This window comes from Lynx canadensis, chromosome X (genome assembly GCF_007474595.2).
Source record: "Lynx canadensis isolate LIC74 chromosome X, mLynCan4.pri.v2, whole genome shotgun sequence".
In the NCBI taxonomy this organism is placed as follows: Eukaryota; Metazoa; Chordata; class Mammalia; order Carnivora; family Felidae; genus Lynx; species Lynx canadensis.
The window spans coordinates 35,188,368-35,212,785 of record NC_044321.2 but is presented as its reverse complement, the minus strand read 5'-3'; the positions used below and the strand labels follow the sequence as shown (position 1 = coordinate 35,212,785).

At 43.5% G+C, this 24,418-nt stretch overlaps 1 protein-coding gene across 2 annotated transcripts; it reads right to left on the bottom strand.

Moving 5' to 3' along the window:
• Positions 1–1,113: 1,113 nt before the first annotated feature.
• ATP6AP2 (ATPase H+ transporting accessory protein 2) lies at positions 1,114–24,131 on the bottom strand. 2 transcript variants are annotated; one of them, XM_030305108.1, is made up of 9 exons: positions 23,987–24,131; positions 16,844–16,974; positions 15,064–15,195; positions 9,743–9,838; positions 8,983–9,120; positions 8,067–8,120; positions 6,468–6,617; positions 5,557–5,676; positions 1,114–2,171 (listed from the first exon to the last, which is right to left on the bottom strand). In XM_030305108.1, the coding sequence occupies exons 1-9, from the start codon at positions 24,024–24,026 to the stop codon at positions 1,977–1,979; spliced, it is 1,056 nt and encodes a 351-aa protein (XP_030160968.1). In that variant the 5' UTR covers positions 24,027–24,131; the 3' UTR covers positions 1,114–1,976. The 2 variants fall into 2 exon arrangements, with proteins under 2 accessions (XP_030160968.1, XP_030160969.1); XM_030305109.1 differs by lacking the exon at positions 23,987–24,131 and having other exon boundaries at positions 16,844–17,026.
• Positions 24,132–24,418: the final 287 nt, after the last annotated feature.

Sequence of the window (24,418 nt, the reverse complement as noted above, 5' to 3'; positions counted from 1 at the left end):
CATAATCTTCTATGGCAATGTTTATATAAGAAACTTGTGAAAGAAACGTGGATTTTAACTACTCTGTAGCATTATACATTCCTGACTCCCCAAACACAGGCCCTGTTGAGTTCTGTGGAGGTCAGTGTTCTGGGGCTAAGCAGCTGAAAACACCTTCACCCCCATAAACTTGCCAGGGAGTTAACAGTGGAGAATACACATGTGATTTTAGAACAGTGTCGTTTCTTTTCTTGGTGAAGTTATCAGCTTGACTGTTTATGGTTAAATGAGAGGCAAGAAGAAAACCTTCCTCTATGGACATTTAACGCTGTAACTGTTAAAGGCGTCTTGCATTAGGTGGTAGAAAACACACTAACTAGACTCCATCTTTTCCAACCTGCCAACTTCAGTGTTACTTAGAAATGATTTGATGATCTTTCCAAGGAAGAGGCACAGAAACGTTTCACACTAAATCCAAGTAGGGTTCCCAGGTGCAGGGCAGCATAACTCTCCGACTCAAGTAATCTTGCTACATAATCATGAAATTTGAAATTCTATTAAGTCTTTTAAGAAATCGGGGCGCCTGGATGGCGCAGTCGGTTAAGCGTCCGACTTCAGCCAGGTCACCATCTCGCGGTCCGTGAGTTCGAGCCCCGCGTCGGGCTCTGGGCTGATGGCTCAGAGCCTGGAGTCTGTTTCCGATTCTGTGTCTCCCTCTCTCTCTGCCCCTCCCCCGTTCATGCTCTGTCTCTCTCTGTCCCAAAAATAAATAAAAAACGTTGAAAAAAAAAATTAAAAAAAAAAAATAAAATTATAACCTTTAAGCCTTTATCTTAGTCCTTCCTATTTTGACCGATTACTTATTCGTCTTTTGAATACCATAGGGAAATTTAAGCTTTTCCTACCTCTAGTATGAATTCACCAGATATTCTGTATAAATTCAGTAACAAGAATGGTAATTCAGATGTCTTCCTTGTCTTGATACCGAATCTCAGAGACAGCGAGAATAAACAAATGTAAAAAAACCAAAAAAACCCGAAACCGTTTGTATAACAAAACTGCCAATTCTGATTAAAACCCTGTTTAGTTCGGTTTTGACAATACAAAATAGATTTAGTATTGAAATGACACAAATTTGGAATCATTAACTTTATTTGTCACTCTTTATAGACATTGGTCCACTTCTGCATGAAAAGTAGGGAGCATCTCCTTCCACTTAATATTCCAGAGAATGACGTTGTACCACAAACCATTAACAGTAACTTACACAGGGGGAAAAGTTACTAAAAGATTTTATATTCAAGCCCCAAGATGTCCCCCAAATATTGGTTTTTGTGGGTATAATTATAGGTATCTATAACTCCACAAAGCTAGTTTCTTTTTAGATCAGTGTAGTATTTTTTAACACCCACACCATGACCTGCATCACCCAACTTTCAGGAGAGGTTAAAAAACAGCTATCCTCTGTCAATCAGATGCAGTGCCCAATCTAAGTAACTGTGTAAGAAGCACTCTTATAGTTTAGGGCTACTTGAAGTTAAAAAGTTTCTATCTTGTTGCAGAGATATTTACATCAAATTAAGACATTTACACATAGTTCATAGGATGTAACAACTGAAATATTTTCACCTATCCTGTGTAAGGAAGTTATTAAACACTCATAAGTTTCTCTAATTCAGTGCATTTTCCCAACATAAATAACACAAGCTATTCTAAATGTTTTACATTTATTTCAGTGCACATTTCCAAATGTTAAATGGAATGAAATTATATTAAATGGTTATATCATATTTGAGCATATTATGGAATCTAATCACACAAATCAGTTCACATCAATATTATAATTCACTTTAAAAGAACATCACAGGCACACAGAACAAAAATTTTTTTTTCTTTTTTATAAATTTAAAGTATACCATCTACTTTCAACTACACTAAAAGATTTAACAAAACAGCCAATTTCCAAACCCCTTTTCTAAGTCTGGCATAAGGAAAGTTCAATCCATTCGAATCTTCTGGTTTGTCATCCTATAAATAATGCTGTCATATCCAGGATCCATGTTCCAGATATTGTAAGAGGTGACAATCACAGCCAAGGCCAAGGCGATCATTATCCAAAGTACCATGTTGAAAACCACTGAATACTCAAGGTTATACTTATATGCAAGATTATAGGGGCTTGGTGGGTTCCTCTACAATGAAGAAAAGAAAGATATCAAAAGGGAAGAATTTTAAGATAGGAAATTATCCCAGTTTGGTAGCTATGATTCATTTATCTGATGATCACTTATTTCTAGGTGGAATCAAGACATGCTTATACTAGGAGGAACCAAGAAGGGGAGCTTTCCCAGAAAAGGTAAGCACATGGTCAGTGGAAGTATAAACCAGTCCAACTGCTTGAGAAAATGGGGCAACACCAGTAACGTTGAAAGTGTGAATATCCCATGATCTGGCAAGTCCACACCCTAAGAACCACTGCTGTATGTACCAAGAGACACGCACAAGGACATCCATTAACAGCACGGAAAATGCGGCACATCCGCACGACGGAACCCACGGCAGGGAAGACTGAACTACAGCCTGTGTGACCCTTGGAAACAAGAATGAGCAGCAAACGATACAGAAAAATACAGATAGTGTGATTCCATTTATGTAAAATTCAAATACAGGCAAAACCAAACAACACTGCTTAAGGATAAATCCATTAAGTGGTCAAACCGTAAAGAAACAAGGGCATGATTAACGTATCAGGGCAGCAATTACCTGTAGATGGGGAGGGTAGAGAGAGAAGACGAGGTTCCTAGGAACAAATATTCCCTTCCGCTTTATACAGTATTAAAATGTTTTTCCTTAACTAGCACCACACACATTACGTGTTTGTGCGCATGTTCATCCAGCTGGGGCTTGGTGGAGGTGGACTCTATTCCAGGCCTGTGCAAAGGCACCGTTTGGGAAACAGTTCATTCTGACTAGAGAACAAAAGGAGGGAAACCGCAGATGTGGCTGGAGGGAAAGTATGGAGAATCTGGCCTGGAGCCTATGGGCAAGGAAGAGGCACTGACCCGTTTCAAGCAGGAAGTGAGTGACAGGACCAGGTTTGTCCCGAGAGAGAACAGATTGTAGCCCCACAGCCCCAGCACCTGGCGTGCTGTAAGCACGCAAACGTTTCCTTAAACACTTCAAACTAAGAAAGCAAGCTAGTGATTTCCGTTGGGAGAGAGAGGGTGGGTACACACACATGGGGGGAGCTTAGAGAGGAGGCAAACGTTAAGGGATTTCACCCTCGAAGACCTTTCTTTTTTCGGAGTAAATGGGTTCCCTATCCCTGTGTACATCTCCCTGCATCTTCATATATTCACAGAGATCATCACGCACAGTCATCACCACAATCGAATTGTAGAACGTTCCCATGACCGTAAAAAGAGCCTCAAGCTCAAGGCCTCATTTCCAGTGAGGTTGGCAAGACTGTCAGCACAGAGTGGAGGGGCAGACGCTGGACACAGACCACGGGTCTGGGCAGAATGGTGTTTATTCCCAGGAATGTTTGGTACCAGTCTCCCATCTCAAAGTGGTTTCGTCTATTAGTATTAACAGATAGGAAACTTTAAAAATTCAGATTACATATGTAAAATGTTAATTCACAACCTTGTAGGTAAAGAAAATCCAACAACCACCACCTGGTTCTTGCTCCTCACCATGTGCATAATAATTTCAGAAACTACTTCCTAATAAACCCACTTTATCCATTATAAATTCAGCCTAACACCTCAGAGCCAATTCACCTCTACAAAACTGGTTTGTCAAACTCCCTAAACAAGGGTACCTTCTTCAAACTGGCACACTTCTCTTTGGAACTGCTTCACATAAAACTAGCGGGCCTGACGTGGACAATGTTGAAAGAATCTAGTATTTAAAGTCTCTGGTTACATTCAAATCTTCCTTTAAAAACAGTGTCCTGTGGGGTGCCTGGGTGGCTCGGGTCATGATCTCACAGTTTGTGAGTTTGAGCCCCACATCGGGCTCTGCAGTGTGGAGCCTGCTTGGGATTCTCTCTCTCCCTCTCCCTCTCTCTCTAAAAATAAACAAACTTAAAGTTCTTTTTTCTTGACTCCTTTATTTCTTTAAATTGTTTTGTAGCCTATACCCATATTCTTCTGAGGATTTTGGTGGTCTAACGGACGCTTTGGTAGCTACCTTGCACTCACGGTGGACTGGCTCCACCTGCTTTACAGTGTTCTGAGTTCACATCTGGGGACGCCCCCTCCACTGTGGCTCGTGGGGAGGGAATGTCCTACTGGAGGTTTTACACAGACTCCTGCTGGGCACCGCGGATCTTTACCAGCCTGGGACCAGGGTTTGTATTAATTTCATGGCCTGGGGCTTTCTGGAACTTGCAGGTAATAGAAATTTGAGCCGCACACCAACAGGAAGGTGGTCCTGTGGTTAAGAATTCCCTAAGAGACATTTCCATCCCCAAATATACCCCGACTACATAGGGCCCAAGCTGCCCTTCTGTCTCCTGCTGGTGGGCAGATGACGGTTTTCGGGTCTACCCTCTCCCTAAGGGCAGAGCCCTGACAGAGTCTCACAGTTTTATATGGAGGGGTCAGTTTCAAACCCCACCCTTTCAGGGAGCCAAGGGCCTTGTTTTCGGTCTCCTGGTAGCCCAACTGGAAATGTGCCTAGGGTAGCCTGCTTACTAGTTTCCAAGTACCTCTTCTTTATTTGCTCCTTAAGAATTTCCCTGTCTTGAGAGCTAAGCTGTGCACTCAAAAAGCTGTTTATGTTTTATGAGTATTTCTAAGTGCTCTGCAGTGGAAAAATTGTTGGATTGTCTAGCTTGCCATGCTGTCTTAAATCAGGTCCTCCAACTCCAATTACAGAATGAAACCACCTCAAACCAGGCACCTCTAGCTTACCTTGAACAGGCATCACCTCTGACCATCTTTAAGTGCCACACCACACTCAGTAAAACTGAGCACGGTGGCGGCTGCAAATGGGTCCAAAAGGGAGTGTCTACAAACAACGGGGTAGCTAATTGCTGCACGCCATGAAGCCAACCGTTAATAACGGCCACACGACGTTCGGGAGTATCCGCGATGCTACTCTCGTATAGGTGCATGTATGACATGTAAAGCACGTGTTTTGCTATGGCTGGCACTCTCGCCCAGGACCCTCTAAATGCTTAAAGCAAGATCCAGGCCAAAAACTTGTGGTACATTATCAGGAGTATACAGAGCAGATCGTAGCAAATGAGGGACTATGCCACACAGATGGCATACCTCCTGGAAAAGCAGACTCCACGTGCTGAATCCTACCACTCCTTGCGACAGCAATATTTGAATTCTCTTACCGGCTTTGACACGTTTATCCCGAACTCAAATTCTTGCTTTATCTGATTACAACCCCCAAATCCTGGCAAAACACATATGTCTATGTGAATAAGCAACCTGTGTTTTCATTTAAATCGTTTTTCAGATTTCCTGACTGTTCTTCCATGTCTCCCACAGGTGATCTAGGACTTTGTGGGTTTTCTTAACTTTATAGTTTTAAAACAGGACCTAAAAATGTACTCACCTCTTGTTTTGCCTCAAGAATAGTCCTTGTCTTCCTCACAAGAGATGTGTCAAATGATCTGACGGTCACTAACTCTACCACAGCATTCCCACCGTAAAGGTTATACATGTCATCTGCAAACTGAAGAGGTACTGACATCACTATGAATCACAAACATGTATTTATTAAAATAATTTTAAAGCCCTGTGCACCTACAAGAACATCTGCCTATTGGCTAATGAAATACACTATGTCTTAAAGGTTTGATTATGTTAAAATATTCAGAAAAGTTCACCTTCAACGTATATTCAAATGTTCAAAATGAAATTAAGAAGAGACAAGTTGTTGGCATGTAAATTGGGGGAAGGGAAGTGGGAAAGGGAAATGAAAATCTTCCTAAGTGGTCTCTGGTTCATCACAAACACCTAGAAAGTTTAACTCACCGAAGACTTGCAGGGGAGCAACTCCAAGGGCAGAGAAAAACTAGCATTTATTACACATGTACCACACATCTACTCAGTGTCTGGGATTGTGCTAAGTGCTCTCCTTCGATGATTTCCATAGGGCTAATGGGGACAGAGTTTCAGTTAGGGAAGAAGAAAGTTCTGGCAGTGGACAGTGGTAACAGTTGCACAACAATGTAAACGTATTTAATGCTACAGAAACGGACACTTAAAAATGGTCCAAATGGCAGATCTTGTGCGTATTTCACCACAATAAAAAAAGAAAAAAGTACTGTGCTGGAGTTAGTGATCTGCCAACATTAGAGAGAGACCTCCTGGCACACACCTCTGACCCACTCTACCCTGGGACATGAAAATGAGGGGTCCTCCAAGAAGGGGAAACTTCAATTAATGGTACTTCACTAAATGGATTTTTCCACTGAGAGGCTAAAAGTGAAATGGTCACACTCTAACTGCTCAGTAATTTACCTTTTGCAGAGCATCGACAAGAATCTTCGAAGCATCTCTGAATTGTTCAGAGTCTTCCCCATAATGTTTCCCAATTTCATCCAGACCTGCCAGCTCCAGCGAATATAAATCAGGAGAATGATCCTTGGCTAGATGCTTATGTCGAGACAACTTAGGAGAACAAACAAAAGGAAGTGGATAAAGTAATGTCAGACACAGCCACTTGAAGTTTTATACCTAACTAGACTAGGCTGAACAGAACCATACCAGTGTGCCACAACACACAGTCTACTAAAACGGTGGCAGACAGAATCAGTTGAAACGGGAGTTTCTGAGAAACCCAACACAAATCTCATTTTTAAGAGCAGTTTTAAGACTCCTTGAACATTTAATAAAAGCTCTTTAAAAAACTCCTTAGTTAAAAAACCTCAGATAGGAGGGAATGTCTGGCTAGCTCAGTCAGTAAAGCATGCAGTGCTTGATCACAGGGTTGGGAGTTGGAGCCCCACGTCGGGCCTACGCAGAGCTAACTCGAAATAAAAAAACCTTAGATATGAGCCGGTGTATGAAAGAACAGATAGTTGGACCAGTTCGATCCCAAGAGAGCATGAGCCATCAGTGCTCAGAGGGCAGATACCTCCCAGATGCCCTCCTAGACCACCTGGGCTGACCCCTAGCAATACACCTCTAGACTCCCCAAACCAACCTGCTGAAAACTTTGGGCAATAAATTCAGAAGACAGTATACAGGTAAGTTTTATTTCAGTAACAGGAGGATCTTTTCGAAATTATTCACACAGGGGAGCCTGGGTGGCTCAGTCAGTTAAGCGTCCAGCTCTTGATTTTGGTTCAGGTCGTGATTTTACAATTCGTTGAGTCTGAGCCCCTCATCAGGCTCTGCGCTAGCAGTGCAGAGCCTGCTTGGGATTCTCTCTCTTTGCCCCTCCCCTGCTCGCTCACTCTCTCTCAAAATAAATAAATTTCAAAAGTATTAAAAAAAAAAAAATCACACACACACACACACACAATATACTGCAGGGATATTTATTTCCTTCCTTGTGACAGCATTATTAGTCCAAACTGTTATTTCTATTTGTTTTTTAAATTTTATTTTAGATAAAGCATGTGCATGCACGAGCAAGAGAGCGGGGAGAGATTCCTAAGCAAGCTCCGCGCTCAGTGCAGAGCCCAACCCCATGATCGTGAGATCATGACCCGAGCCAAAATCAAGAGTCAGATGCTCAACAACGGAGTCATCCAGGCACCCCTGTTATTTCTATTTTGGACCCAAAGATAAAGATAGAGGAATCGGGTCTTAATGTCTCTCAAGAAATCAACAGCCCCGTCAGGACTACAGTGAGGGTGGCCTTACTCCCAGGCCTGTGTCCTTAGAAGATACACTCCCTGTCTCTCCCAAAAGCAAAAATGCAAAATAATTTCGCTGTAACAAGAGAGGAGTTCAAAATTCCCAACACCACTGATTTCTCAATTTTCGTGCTATCATAACTCTAGGGCATACTTAATCAAACTTCAGTTGGTTTCACTATCATTCAAGAATTCTCAGGAAATGTCTTTTGGAACCAAAATAAATGAAACTGAAATACGAGAGTAACCTACTTACCAAACTTGAAATATCGTGTAGCACTTGCAATTCAGAAAGAAAGAGCAGATCAACCTGCAGAGAACCAAAGGAAATAAGCATTATTTTAAATCTGCACCAGAGATCTGCGTTTTGCCATTTATCACGTAAGGAACAAGATACTACAAATGTTAAGCACAGTAAGTGACTTCATGCAACAAATGTCCTCCATTTGGCAGGTTCACTTCAATTGAAAATGCACATAAAAACATTATTTCCTAACAAAAAGGTGATGGTCATTCCCAGCACAGGGACTACCACTCAATAGCTGTGTTTCTGATAAAGGCACGATTAAGCATCCAAAGTCTCAAGGGGCCTTCCCTCAGGGCATCACAATACTCTGACACACTGCAGTGAGATCCCGCCAGCGGCCCCGCCTGCTCCCCTTCCTTGAACATGTTCCGCAGCAGAGCAGAAAAGATGGTGGCCCTGCTCAGCCACAGGAGGTGAAGAGGGGAGGCTGCCACAGAGGTGGCATGCCGCGTGCTGAGGCTGATGGGAGTGAAGAGTGAGTGCCTCCCTCCACTGTATTGCTGAGAATCAGGAAGAGGAGGCAACGCGTCAGAAATGGCAGCGAGTAACGAGTATCGGCCTCTATGTAACCAGATCAACACAGCTCCACCCATCGGGTGGTTTGTGTGACTTCTGGCCGTCTGCATTCACTGGTGGCAGCCCTCGCACGAGAACGCAATACTCATTTGCTCAACTCACAAAAAAGAGTCTGTCTAGTCAGGAGATTCGTTTAAAAATTACACTAAAGGAAAAAAAGAATCTACTCCAGCAGTCAATTTGTAAAACTTGTCATTTCCTAAAATTGCAAGTTTGCTCTCATGTCAGAGAGCATAAGGAATGGGAAATTAGTAATGATATTTATTCATTCAGTGACAGCACCACTTACTTCATTGTTCCTACTCAGAGAATTGAGGGGAAGTGAATTGAGAACAGAGTTTTCTTGAAACAGGCGATTGCGGAGCTGTCGTAATGTTACTGAGAGGTCTTCAAAAACCGAGTTCGCCTTCCCCACCATATACACTCTCTGCAAGAAGAATCCAAACTTTTGTTACAGTCGGCAGATTAATTCTAATATACAAAGTAAATACAAAATACAATATAGGCTATATATACTATATATATACAGAGCATATGCAATCTTTCATAAAAGTAGGTTTTTAAAAATTTATTTAGAAAGCGTGTGTATGGGAGGGGCAGAGAGAGGGAGAATCTCAAGCAGGCTCTATACTGTCAGCATGGAACCCAACACGGGGCTCGATCCCATGAATCGTGAGATCGTGACTTGAACCAAAATGGACGCTAAACCGACTGGGCCACCCAGGCACCTCCATAAAAGTAGTTTTAAATTTTCATTACATAAGGAAGCTTATTAAAATAATTTTTTTAAACATTTATTTATTTTTGAGAGAAAGAGAGAGAGAGAGACAAGGTACGAGCAGGGGTGGGGCAGAGAGAGGGAGACACAGAATCTGAAGTAAGGCTCCAGGCTCTAAGCTGTCAGCACAGAGCCCGATGCAGGGCCTGAACTCACGGGACTGTGAGATCACGATCTGAGCCAAAGTTGGAGGCTTAACCGGCTGAGCTATCCGGACGCCCCAAGGAAGCTTAGTTTTTAAAGCATCTTCAGTAAAAACCGTATCACTTACCTCCTCACTGGGAGCCAACTGCAAAACTACCGGAGTTTCTTCAGAAAATAAGGAGTGAATGGAATTTGCAACGCTGTCAAGACTAAAAGGAACTGCCTGAAATTTAAGAGTAAGACCTCAATTATCATTGGAACCCAAGGGGTAAGAAAAATCATTCAGCAACAAAAGAGCCTTAAAAGAAAACAAACAAAAACCCCATCATTTCCTATGTAAATTCAAAAGACCCCCATCATTTCGAAACATAAACAGCCTTTTGAGGGTGCAGACAAAACAGCCCTTAGTGGGCCAGGAGTATGTATCTCCCAATAAGCCTTAATGGGAAATAACTTGCCAACATGAAGGACACAACACTCTTGCACAAACTCATTTTCTGGTCATAGGTCATGTATTTTAAGCAGGAAGTAATTTGGCTTCAATATGGATTAAGTGTGTCACAATGAATGTATATTCTACTAAAAGGTATTAACTTGTATGTAAGAGGAGGTCAGAAGAATTTAATTGAAAGAGAACTAGACTTCATTTTCCATTTCAAAATTTTTAAAATGCTGAATTTAGGGTTTATCTCCAGACAGAATGAAGACTCAGACAAGGCATAAAGTATGTCATAAGAATTTTGAAGCCTCTATCTTGGGACCACATCAAATTAAAAGAACCAATTGTAGCAAAATCTACTTTTTTCTTGAAATTGTTTTTACTAAAAGTATAACATACATGTAATAGTGCACAAATCTTGGGGTAACAGCTCGAGGAATATTTACAAATGGATATGCTCATAAAGCCCAGGCAGATCAAGACAGAACGCTATCAGAGCCCTAGAAGGCTCCCCATCCACTCTCTCCACGCCCAAGGGTAACCAAAATTGACTTCCATCCGCATAAATTTTTTAACCCCACGTTATTTTTAAAAATAAGTTAGAGTAACATTTCCCCTCAAAAAATTATGCTATCCTCAATATTACTATAGTAAAACAGCACTATAATAGCATTTTTGTTTTTAATGGAGATTTCTTACAGTGATTGTTTTCCGGCAATTCCCTTTGCTAACATGGTATACAGGCAGAAAGAAATATGATTAATAAATCTTAGATGAAATCCCAGCATCAAAATGAAATTGATCAATTTCATGATACTGTGAAATAAAACCAACTTTTTCTCACTCAAGCTGTGTACTAATCCTTCGCAAAATTCTCTTAAAATAAGTTCTGGAGACACTGAAGAAGGAGGAAGAGTCACACTTGCAAATGCACACTGTCATGGTGCCCGAGGCGGCCCCGAGTGCTCTCCTCTTGCAGTCACACAGGTCACCTCAGGCTCTGGAGGGAACACAGGAGACGTGACACACTCTCCAGCCTCATTCCGCCTTGTCAAATGGCACTTGTGTCAGGAAAGTGCCAGATTAAAGGTAACATATCCTTAGCAATCAAATTGGAGAAGCTAGAGTCAGATAAGAGCCAAACTGTAAAGGGAAAATCACACAGACCACTAAGCTCAGAAAGGAAAAGGCTCAGCTGCTTAAAATCTGGCTCGTTTTCTTCCACTGTATTAGAAGGATGTGTGTGTTTGTCCCGGAGAAAATGAAATTCCTGTATCTTTAGACTTGACATTCTAATGAGAACAGCTGGCTAATCAAGTAGAAGCTTCATTAAGGGGAATTCTAAGACATTCTGCTTTTGTAGGTTTTGTCCTCTGAGCCTTGGATTTCATTCACCACCTACTGCCAGAAAAGTATTAGGAGCAGTCAGTCAGGGTCAAGCAGTAACATGAGCTCTTTTTATAGCTTCTACTCATGTAAAATGAGGCTGGTCTGTTAAAAATGTTGAGTTTCGGATTGTATGTGATTTAAATTCTTAGTAGCATTTTGGATATTTAATAATTTTTTTTAAGTTTATTTATTTAGGGGCACCTGGGTGGCTCACTTGGTTAAGTGTTCGACTTCAGCTCAGGTCATGATCTCACTACTTGTGAGTTCGAGCCCGTGTTGGGCTCTGTGCTGACAGCCCGGAGCCTGGAGCCTGATTTGGATTCTGTGTCTCCCTCCCTCCCTCCCTCACGCTCTTTCTCTCAAAAATAAATAAACATTAAAAAAAAATGTTTTACCATTTATTTACTTTGAGACAGAGAGAGAGAGAGAGAGAGAGAGAGAGAGAGAGAGAGAGGGGTATGAATGGGGGGATGGGGGCGAGGGAGAAGGCAAGTAAGAATCCCAAGCAGGCTCCATGCTGTCAGCACAGAGCCCAATGCTGGCTTGATTCCCACAACAAGATCATGACCTGAGCTGAAATCAAAAGTTGGATGCTCAACCAACTGAGCCACCCAGGCACCCCTATATATTTATTTTAAAAGGATCTTCCACAATGATTTTCACAGAAATTGCATACTTAATAATCTTACTACGATTAAAACATTTTTAAAATCTGCCTCTTTTTTAATGTTTATTTTTGAGAGAGAGAGACAGAGACAGGGCATGAATGGGGAGGGGACAGAGAGAGAGAGAGAGACACAGAATCTGAAGCAGGATCCAGGCTCTGAGTTTCAGCACAGAGCCCGAATCAGGCTTGAACTCACAAACCACAAGATAATGACCTGAACTGAAGTTGGACTCTTAGCTGACTGAGCCACCCAGGCACCCCTGCCTTTTTTTAATAGGCTCCATGCCTAGTGTGGAGCCCAATGCGAGGCTCAAACTCACAGCCCTGAGATCAAGATCTGAGTGGAGATCAAGAGTTGGATGCTTAACCGACTGAGCCACCCAGGTGCCCCTAAATCTGCCTTTTGATTTTTATTGTTCCCTTTCTTCCATTTGTTCTGAGATTCTTCTGGTTTCTTTAGCTCATTGATTTCCAATCGTTTAAACTAACATGTAGCATTTAAGGCTATAAATTTTCCTTATCACTTTAGCTGCACCCCACTATTTTTTAATATATGGTACATTCACTGGTATTTAGTTCCAAATAATTTCAAAACTCCCACTGTGATTCTCTCTTCAACTCATGAATTATTTGGGAGCACATCTATTCCAACTAACTTTTCCTGTTGACTTAAATTTTTTTTCAAGAGATATATAGAAAACCATATACAAAGTTTAGGGGTGCCAGGGTGGCTCAGTCTGTTAAGCGTCCGACTTCAGCTCAGGTCATGATCTCATGGTTCGTGAGTTTGAGCCCCGCGTCGGGCTCTGTGCTGACAGCTGGGAGCCTGGGGCCTGGGGCCTGCTTCAGATTCTGTGTCTCCCTCTCTCGGCCCCTCCTCCACTCATGCTCTGTCTCTCTCTCTCTCTCTCAAACATAAAATAAAATAAAATAAAAAAAAGAAAGAAAGAAAATGAGGATTTACCTCTCCCACGTCTCCAACCACACAGCCCCATACATGCACTCCATTTCTCTATCTTCACCCTCCCAACAGTCATAACTTTCACTGGATCCATATCATTTCATTATTATGATGATTACACAATATTCTCAGCCTAGCCTTATACTAGACAATTACTGCTTTTCGGTTTTGCTCTTCTAGTCCCTAATGGCAATAGGAAATCTGCTATCTTTCTACTCTCATTCCTTTGTAATGACAATGTCTTTTCTGTGACAGCTTATATGATTTTCAGTGTGCTTTAAACCTGAGGAGTCATCTCTTTTGTTTTTACCACTTCCAAATACATTTTCATTTATTTATTATTTCCTACTGAACCGTAGTCGACAAGCCATACTCGTTTGCAGGTGTACAGTGATTTGACATTTATATGCATTAGGAAACGATCACTATGGTAAGTCTAGTTACCATCTGTCACCAAAGTTATTACAATATTATTGACTGTATTCCCTCTGCTTTACCTCACATCCTTATGACTTGTTTCATAACTGTAAGTTTGTACCTCTTCATCCCCTTTACCTATTTCCTTCATCCCCCCTACCCTTCCAAATACATTTTTTTAAGTATTTTGAGAGAGAGCGAGTGAGCGCATGAGTGGGGGAGGGGTAGAGAGGGCGAGAGAGAGAATCCCAAGCAGGCTCTAACTGCCAGCGTGGAGCCTGATGCGGGGCTTAAACTCACGAACCATGAGATCATGACCTGAGCCAAAACCGAGAGCTGGACGCTTAACTGACTGAGCCACCCAGATGCCCTCCAAATACATTTTTAAGGTATCGTTTTGTGGTTTTCAGATTTAAGTGCACTGTGGTCAGAGAGAGTGGTTTGATACTAATTATTACTTGTTGAGATTTGCCTCGCGGTCTAGTACATAGCCCTTTGTAATCACATCACGTGTGCTTTGGAAATACTAGACCACAGAAAGTCTGCAAAATTCCTCCCAAACCATCATATAGACCAGTCTTACAATGCCATGAAATTAGAAACTGAAAAATCAAAAATTACTTGAAAAGAACCCACACGTTAAACACTTCTAAATAACTCATGGGTTAAAGAAATCACAATATAAATTATGAAATATTTAGAAGTGAATATCAATGAATGCATCACCTATCAAAAGCATCATCTAACTGTGTCATAGTTTGTATCCCTTCCTTTAACTCCTTCACAATTTTAACGTATGTATTTTCAAATGTCTTTGAGATTGGTCAATTATCTGTAGCTCTAGGGATTAATTTGGTTTGTGGCACCTGCTGACTCTCTCATGACATTTTTTTTTTCTTGCAAGGGCTTTGTAAATTCAACTCATTTTCAATTTTTTTTTTTTTTTTAACCAAACCAGCCCCGGGCTGTGGAAGTTCCATATGCAGTGGGTCATGGGAATTTGGAGCACAGCACTCTGCACAGCACAAGCCTGTAGTTCTGATTTCTCTTGGGAGACTCTTTGGGTCCCACCGCCGAGAGCGGTAAGCCAGCCCCTCTATGGCAGCCCTGGGGCAGTTGGGGCTTTAGCAGTCCTCCTCCTGAGGACGAGACAGCACTCTACAGCCCCTGGCTTTCTGCAAGGAACATAACTCCAGCTTCAGCTCTTGCTCACCGCTGTGGCGTTTGAGTTTCCCATTCCTATGTGGAAGCTAGGTGTATTTCTTCCTTGTCTGAAAGTTCAGTTACACACATAAAAGCATTTTGGTGACTTCTACGTGCCAGCAGTGGAAGGAGGGTCTCTCACGACAGCTCAGCCAGCCATACTGCCTGAAGAGCCAGTGAAGGAAAGAGTGAAGCAGCAAAATAGCCTCCAGTCTCCTTCTTACACAAAAATCAGGTAAAATTCGGAAGGGAAAGTGACAAGATAATGCTCGAGAAAATGTAGACAAGAGAAGTGTGCTTAGAACACAATTCATAACGACGGCTGACAAGATTAAAAATGCATGCCTTTAATTTTTTATAATAAATACTCACATTCTCCAGAGGGTATGAAATGACACTGCCTGGGGGTAGAGCGAGTTTGTCTACTCCCTTCACCAACACCAGAACAGTAGCCCGAGGACGATGGAACAGGTTACCCACCGCAAGTCCTGGCCAAGAAAGGTCCTAAACATTGGAAAGCATGAAACGGTGCTTAATTATTAAGTCCAGAAACCATTTCCTCAGTAACATCTACTGAGCAGAGCCAAGGGGTTCTGGGATGACACTGGCAATGAAAATTCACAAGGAGAGCAAAGGTTTCGTTTACGGCAGCGGCTGTAATCTAATGGAGGATACAGATTTCAAGCTCCTTCGTGCTCGTACACTTCTATGGATCTGAGATGACAAAGTCAGTCATCTCACACCTTTTGTGGAAGAAAACAGACAAGTAAACAAAATGCAGGTACTTTTCAAATTCCAGATTACAAACTATTCTCTTCATATAAACATGGATGTTTTCTTCCCCCACATCATCACTTGCCCTTATCTACAGCATGGCTTCTCTTTCACAGGGACGCAGCAAAACTATCACCAAAAGTCTTCTCTATAGACTAAGCTCTTCATAAAAAAAATTCCTGCTGGAAGTAACCCATATTAATTTACTAATAATTATTTCTAAGGGTTATTTTGACAGCCATTGTAGTCGATTTTAAGTTTGTAAAGAATTAGGTACAAAGTTCATCCTTATACGTAAACAACCAGTCCCGGCCACACAGGGAGCTCAGGGGCTCCACCCACAGGCCCAGTAGAGAGTAGCTCCCAAGCGTGGCTTCTGGTTTCAAGGGCACTCAGCACCTAGGAGGAAAGTTTCTTTGAGTAACTGATGATATCTAGAGGCCACATCAAAAGCACCAGATTTATGAAGTGGGAAGAGATAATGACAGCAAGACAGAGCAAACTGCATCTCCTATCTTCTAGCCCTTAACTTCAGATCTCTCACACTGACAGGATCTAGGCCCCCTCCACTACATCATGTAAGCAGCCAGTTACTCAACAGGTTATGGCTTCATTGTGGGAAACCAAGGTCCTAGGCTATCCCACAGCTACTGACCACACTGTCTTCTTAAACTCAGGCAAGATGCACATGCATTTTATCATTCATAATAAACTGCAGTAGGCTGAACGTTTGTGTCCCCCCCCCCCCCCGACACACACACACAAATTCAGGTTGAAAGCTATTCCCCAATGTGGTAGTATTAGGGACAGACCTCAGGGACCTGATTAGGTCATGAGGACGCAGCCCTCATGGTGGGGTTAGTGCCTTATAGGCTTCCCCCCGCCAATCTGAGGACATGAAAAGAAGCTAGGGGTCTGCAAACTCGAAGAGGGCCCTCACAAAGAATCCCACCGGGCTGGCACCCTGATCTTGGACTTCTTAGCCCTCAGAACTGTGAGAAATAAATGTTTGTTGTTTCTATACGCCACCCAGTCTATGGCATTTTGTAATAGCCCGAACTAATATAAAAGAAATATATCGTGTACTGAAAAATAGGTACAACTATACATCCTATGAATTGGAAAGAGGCATTCTCTCATATACAAAGAACATCACTACTCTGAAGAATTACATGGTTAATGACTTATGATGATTGGGTTTCATAAGCAAGCTTATAACACATCTCTAAATCTCCCCAACTACAAATGAGCTTTTTTACTTCTCTAATCTGTACCCAATATACCTATGTTTGCTTGTTGCTTTCTTGGGCTATTAGCAGAAATCAACAAAAATACTTTCAGAATTAGCTCCCAATATCTTTTTTTTAAATACACATACTTCTTTAACAGAGAAGCCCATGGACAATGCAGCCACGTCTGGGATTCGCTCTCCTGGTATAGGCCAATTTCCATCTCGGAAAACAACAGACCCTGGTGATCTTAATATACTAAACTCGTTCCCCAAAACACCTGGAAGAAAACAGATTAATAAATGAATGATCAACATCATAAATCTTTTGCACCCACGTTGAAAATTATTAAATATAGAACATGTTTCCCCATTCTTGACTTAGCATACTATATATTATTAGACAAAATACTGAATCAAAAACATCAAATTATTTTTCAAAGTACTGCTCTCAGAACCTAAGTCGATACATTCTGCTCTAACAGAGGCACAGTTATGAAACAGGATTCTCCTAATGATCTACATGCCTTCCTACAGGTAGCCCTTAAACAGGGGGGCATGTGGTACTTCGGCAAGAATTAGAAATCAATGGCATTTCTCCAGCATTTAAAAATGCAAACAAAACCCTGGCACAGACTAAAAAGGAAGAAACTTGAAATCCCTATTATTATGTCTGCCCTCAACCCTGTCTTCAAAATGCAAACTCATAAAATTCCTAGTCTTTCACTCTGAAACTTTAGCAAGTTCGCCTATCTTGGGATGGAGATCTTTCTTTACATCCCATAAGCAAATAAGGACTGTCAGACACTGGGCAGAGGCAGTCAGAATATGAACACGTCATATGAACCAGACAGAATATGAACACATCAGACTTCAGAAGCAAAGTAGTCTAAGAAATAGTATTTCCGATGGGTGTATCAAGAGGCTGAGGAAAGGTATTCTGTAATAATAAAGCCCACTAGTCTAGCTAGGGAGCCTGGGATTAACAGGCGAAGGATGAGAATAAAGGGACTATTTGATAAGCCCTCCGGGGGCTAAGGATGAGGTCTTCGGCCTCTTCAGCCATTTTGTGTTAACCCATGATGTCTAGCTTACACAAGAACATGTAACTAATGGAAACTTTCAGATTCCTATGAAAAGATTAGCTCCAAGTCCAAAACAAATCTTAGCCATGCTTACCTCGTATGAGAAAATTAGACTTTAATAAAGCATCACTGTTATTCTCTTGACCTCAGGAAAGTATCACTTATGGGGTATGGGAATAAAGTTGGAAGCAACAATAAATGTTTTGGTGTTGCAGTACTGACAGTAAATAAAAGGCCTCAGGATGGTGCTGATACAACATGAAGAGTTATGAGTTTCAATTCAGCGCAGCCGCCAGAGCAGGAATTTCCAAAATGTTCTAGCCGAAGGCAGGCAAAAAAAATTAGCAGAATGGGATGGCTGTCTGTAACTGATGGACACCTTGGTTCACTCAAGTAGTGGTTACTGCAAACACTAAGGAAAATGGGGCAGCAAGAGACCTATACTTTCCAAGTACCATACACATATTTGGGTCTGGAGACAGTCCTGTTCTACAATATGACCCTAATCACTCAACCCTGGCAAAGAAAGCTATACGGAATGACTTTGCCCCTCAACATTGTTGTTGTTGTTGTTGTTTTAATGTTTACTTATTTTTGAGAGAGAGCGAGAACCAGGGTAGGGGGGAGGTGGGGGCAGAGAGAGAGGGAGACAGAGGATCCGAAGCAGGCTCTGTACTGACAGCAGAGAGCCCGATGCAGGGCTCGAACTCACGAACCATGAGATCACAACCTGCAGTCGGACAGACGCTTAACCGACTGAGCCACCCAGGCGCCCCTGCCCCCAACACTGTAGGCAGATCCCCCACTTCTGTGCCTGTACAACAGTCCTTCAGGAGTCTTGAGCTTTAGAAAACCTTATGCTGTGGCCCCCAGACTGAGAAACTCTACCAGAATACAACCAGGGAGGGAGGACACCACCTCAACTTACAAATCCTACATTTGCCAGCAGTCATCTCCACTGTGCCAACATTCCAGTCCCCTGAAAAGTCCTTCCTTGTACTGAACTGAAATGAGCTTCCCAGCTTCTTGCAACTTACTTTATCACCCCGACTCAGTCTTAACAGATAACCTCACCTCCAGTTTCAAGAGAAAACCGAGGAATCCCTCTCACTGCCTGCTTCTCTCCCTACCACAAATTTATCTGCACCAGCTCCTAGCCTTATCTCCTCTCCCTCCAGATGTTGGCAGGGACGTCCCTCCAAGAGTCTGACATTATCCTGGCATTCAGCCTTCTTAGGGACCTTCATCTGCTCACCTATTAGTCATTCAATGTTTATTACGCCACTATTCTGGGAAGACAACCGATCAGGAGTCAGGCGGCTATGTGGTTGTAAGCATAAAAAGCTGGCCCTGCTGAATATAAGCTCCACAAGGGCAGGGATTTCAGTTTGTCTTGTTCACACAATATCCCCAAGAGCGGGAGAACAGTGCCGGACACATTGGTGCTCAAGAAATAGTTGCTGAGTTAATGAATAAAAGCCACACCTTGCACTACCAACTTCCCCTTTTCAACTGGCTCTTTCATTTCAGCATAAAAATACACTTAGAGTGCTCCCATTCTAAAATTACAACCACAAAAAACCCTCCTTTGGGCCTACCAGCTTCTGCTTCCCTTCAGAGGAAGAATCCTAGAAGAGTAATTAACCACCATTTGCTTCTCTACTTCATCTCACATTACTACCTAAACTCCCCCATGCCACTGAAACCACTCACCAAACCCAAAAGACAATTCTCAGCCCTTAATTCATTTAACTTCTCAAAGCACCTGATACTGAGCAACTCCCTCCTTAAAAATCTTCCTGCCTTGACCCTCATGAAGCCCTGGCTACTGTTTGTTTTTTTCCCCAGTCCTTCTGGGACTTGGTCTCTTTCTCTTCCATCCTTTAAAACAGTGATGTCCTAACTTTTTAGATTTCAACTGTTTCAGTACAAAATCTGAAAGTAGCCCCAATATACACATAAAGTACACACGTGTAGGACAGACTATACATTGATAATATATTACAAAACACACAAAAATAGAAATGTTTTAAAATGTTTATTTGAGAGAGAGAAAGAGCAGGAGCAGGGGAGGGACAGAGAGGGAGAAAGAGAGAATCCCAAGCAGGCTCCACACTGTCAGGTCACAGCCTGACACAAATCTCAATCTCACAAACTGTGAGATCATGTCCTGAGCCGAAATCAAGAGTTGGACACTTCATCGACTGAGCCACCCAGGAACCCCCAAAACAGAAATTTTTTTAAGAGGATGAGGTAACTGTGTAATATTCTTCCCAATTCAACCATGAGAAAACATCAAACTCAAATGGAGGGACATTCTATGAAATATTGGACCATTAGTATTAAAAAAAAAACAACAATGGGGAGTCTAGGTGGCTCAGTTGGTTAAGTGTCCAACTCTCCATTTCAGCTCACCTCATGATTTCCGGGTATCCTGAGTTCAAACCCCGCACTGAACTCTGACAGTAGAGCGTCTGCTTGGGATTCTTTCTCTCTCTTCCCCCTCCCCAGCTCACGCTGTCTCTGTCTCTCTCAAAATAAATAGATATACTTAAAAAAAAAACCAACAACACAGGAGATTAAAATGGAGTTCTAGTACCCTCTTCTGGCATCCCAAGAGACCCCTCTTTTGAGATCTGAGGGCTCCATTCTTGACCCTCACCGCTTTCCTATTCTATATCCCTGTCCCTGGCTGAGCCCAGCTACTCCTCAGGCTGCAAACACTACAACACCGATGGCTCCCAGATTCTTCCCTTGAGCCCGAGACCCACAGACCCAACAGTCAGCTGAGCAGTTCCTTCTAAGTCCCACGGGCCCTTCAAACTCAACAGGTTCCAAACTGAACTGACCGTCTTTTCACAGGCTCCTTCAGTATTCTCTATCTCAAAGGATGACACCACCTTTCATGCAGCTGCTCAAACAGGTCTTTAAATCCTTCCTCAGCACCACAGCCAATCAACTGCCAAATTCTGTGGATTTTTTTTCTTCTTATCTCATCTATCCCTTCCCCTCCAGGTCCATTTGCACACTCCAGGTCCTTACCGGGTTTGCTAGAACTGGCCGCCTTATGACCTGTCACACCATTCTCTGAGCCAGCCTTTCTAGAACCTTTTCAAAATAAGGGTGTGCTCATTCACCCACCAGTTTAATTACCTTCACTTGCTGCCCAGAGCTTTGGAGACAACCCAAAACATAACACCCAAGGAACTTCACCAAACTTACTTCTTCTGGGATGTCCCCAACTTAACTCTTATACATTCAAGCCCCACCAAACTACTGGTTCTTTTGCACTCACATCTCTGTGCTTACACATGCCTTTCTGTCTAAACTGCCTTTTGCCCCCACCCCAACCTTTCACATATTTGCCCCCCTCTCCTCCCAGGGAAATTTCCCTCAGCTTCCCCATTCTGGGAGAGAGGGTAAGTATCCTTCCCTCTAGAACTCCCACCATACTATGCTGTGATCAATGAACGGTGGATGGAATCAGTAAGAGAAAAAATAAATAGGGGCCCCTGAATGGCTCAGTTAAGCATCCGACTCTTGGTTTCGGCTCAGTTCATGAGTTCAAGCCCTGCACCGGGCTCCACTCTCAAAGTGCAGAGCCTGCTTGGTATTCTCGCTCTCCCCCTCTCTTTGCCGCTCTCCCAACTGAGCTCTCTCCCCTCCTCAAAATAAGTAAATAAACTTTCAGAAAAAAATAATACATAGGTCCTACTTTTGACCTCTGGGGCATCACTGACCACATCACACCCCTCTTCTACAGGACACTCCTTCAAATTCCACGTGTTTGCCCTTGGCCTTTCCTCTCCAGGCTAAACACCTGAATTTTTTCAAACACCCCTCATCACATGGTATTGATAACCCTAGTTCCCTTCCTCTAGTCTCTCTCCAGTTTAGTTAACACCATTTTAAAGGACTTCTATTTTTTCTCAAATAGAGAAGCCCAATCTCTTAAAGATGTTTTCCACTAAATCACATTTAGTCATTGTGGAAAATAGTAATTTAACCTCACATGACAAGACCAAGCAATGCAGAGCTGACAAGATCTGATTCTTAGTCTGTATGAACTAGACTATTCTAGTTAGGAAAGCATGTTCAAAACCATGTACAGAAGCAATTACTTTGCCTCAGACCAAAAACAAACAAAAAACACCTAAACTTCACTGAATCAAAATAGTATCAGTCACAACATTAAAAGATGGAATTTCGGGGTGCCTGGATGGCTCAGACGGTTGAGCACCGACTTTGGCTCAGGTCATGATCTCACCGCTGGTGAGTCTGAGCCCCACGTCAGGCTCTGTGCTGACAGCTCGGAGACTAGAGCCTGCTTCGGATTCTGTGTCTCCCTCTCTCTCTGCCCCTCTCCAACTCATGCTCTTCTTCTCTCAAAAATAAACGTTAAAAAAAAAAAAAAAGATGGAATTTCAACAGACACTCAGTTAAATCCCAGTATCAAAGGGAAGATTCTGAAATTTCAAAAACTGTGGGTGCCTGGGTGGCTCAGTCGGTTGGGCAGCCAACTTCAGCTCAGGTCATGATCTCGCACTTCCCGAGTTCGAGCCCCACGTCCGGCTCTGTGCTGACTGATCAGAGCCTGGAGCCTGCTTCGGTTTCTGTGTCTCACTCTCTCTCTGTCCCTCCCGTGCTTGCCCTCTCTCAAAAGTAAATTAAAACATTAAAAAAATTTTTTTAAAGAAGAAATTTCAAAAACTGAATTAAAAACATCCCTCAAAGTAACTTACTAGGAGTGCCTGGCTGGCTCAGTCAATTAAGTGTCTGACTCGATTTCAGTTCAGGTCATGATCTCATGGTTCGTGAGACTGAGCCCTGTGTTGGGCTCAGCACAGAGCTTGCTTGGGCTTCTCTCTCTCCCTCTCTCTGCCTCTCTCCCGCTCGTGCACACACGCGCACTCTTTCTCTCTCAAAAGAAATAAACAACCCTTAAGAAAAAAGTAACAGATAGATCAGGATGAATTTTCCAGAGCCAGGAGCAGAAACGAAAGGAACAAGACAACCCTAAAACTTGGGGGTATGAACATAAGTATAGCTATCATCAACACACCACCCTGAGCACACCTCCAGGGATGGCCAAGACCTACAGATTTCAAGAACATCAGTGGTCTATACCCTCATGCAGAATTAAACCACCATTCCAAAAGTGGGTCGGGTCACCCCAGCACCTCACAAAGATTTTTAACCTACAGATTTTAGGCACACTGGGGAACAGAGCCCCATTTCTCTAAGTTGTTCTCAACTTGGCCTCTTGTTTGCCACTGTCTGAGCCCCCAGGCCCCATCATTCCCACGCAGTAGCAGCATTTCCATTACCTGTACCACAACACACATAATGGAAAAGACCCACACTCTGAAGCCAGCTGTCGTGGGTTCAGTTCCAGCTTTGCTGCCTACTACTTGCATGGTGTTGGGTAATTTATTTAGGCTTGACCACCCTGTAAAGCGAGGACGATGTCCTCTTTAAGAACTGCTATAAAATTAAATGAATTCCATGATACACAGAAAGACGCCAAACATTAGCTGACTTGCTGAATACAAGAGAACCTAGGTTCTACCCTGAAAGCTACCATTTACCTGACATGTGACCCTAAGAACGTGACTCACATCTTAGTTTCCAAATCCTTAAAATGGAGAACCCTGACAAACTATTGAGAGGTACTCTGACTTTGCCTTTAGAAAGAATCCTATAGAAACAATCACTCCACCTCCAACTTTTGTATCCTGAAACACGTTAAGGGAAGAGAGGGGATTTCATCAATTACTGATGACAACCGCTAGAAAGGAAGACGGCAGAAAAATGCCAAGAAACGCAGCATCTGATGGCAGCTAAGAAGTCTGCCTTCCCTTTCTCGCAGAGGGCTGTGGTTCCACAGTTAATTGGGAAATGCATCCCCGTGCTTCCGGAGCCGGAAAAGACCCGCGGCAGGACCAGCGGACGCGCCTTCCTGGAAGAGGCGGCGGGCGGAGGCCGGCTCAGGTGCCCCCCACACGGCCCGGCCCGGCCCGGCTCCGCCCCGGCGGCCCTCCAGACTGCGCCGCCACAGGTCGGTCCGAAGAGAAGGTCGAGGGGGAGGCGGCTGGGGCGAGGCCGCCTCCGGTTGCCCGCACTGCGGCACCCACCCCGCTGCCGCCCACCTGAGGCCGCCCCCGACCCCCGAGGCTCACGGACACCCCGAGCGCGCCCCGGTCCTCACCCGCCGCCAACAAGGACAGGAGCACCACGAGCACAGCCATGGTTCCGCGGCGGCCGCAGCAGTGCAGGGCGGCACAGACCCGGCCGGCTGAACGCGAGCGACCACCGCAGCGGGAGGGGGTGACGCTCTCTGGCTCGTCCCGACTGCCTGAGACCGCCCCGTCGTCGCCTCCGCTGGGACGGCTGGCGCCTTCTCCACCAATCGCCAGCTACGTCGCGGCTTGCGGGAGAGTCGTAGGCTGGGGAACGTCAGGCTCTTGGGCGGGGCCTAACGTGATGGATGGGAAGACCTGCCAATGGTAGGCAGGGATTGAAGAGTCGAGCAGCTCCGCCCCCCGGCCCGTGACCACCAGTCACGAGATTGAGGGTAGGGCAGGGGGTCGGGGATGTGGGGGATGATGGAGCCAGTCGAGGGATCCTGAGTGCCCACGGG

Excerpts from the sequence above, each read along its gene's own strand:
- ATP6AP2 (XM_030305108.1), bottom strand. The coding sequence starts at position 24,026 with ATGGCTGTGCTCGTGGTGCTCCTGTCCTTGTTGGCGGCGG. Across the intron at positions 16,975-23,986 it reads CCTGTCCTTGTTGGCGGCGG|GTGTTTTGGGGAACGAGTTT; the intron begins GTGAGGACCGGG and ends GTTTTCTTCCAG. Across the intron at positions 9,121-9,742 it reads AGTTGGCTCCCAGTGAGGAG|AGAGTGTATATGGTGGGGAA; the intron begins GTAAGTGATACG and ends TTCTTCTTGCAG.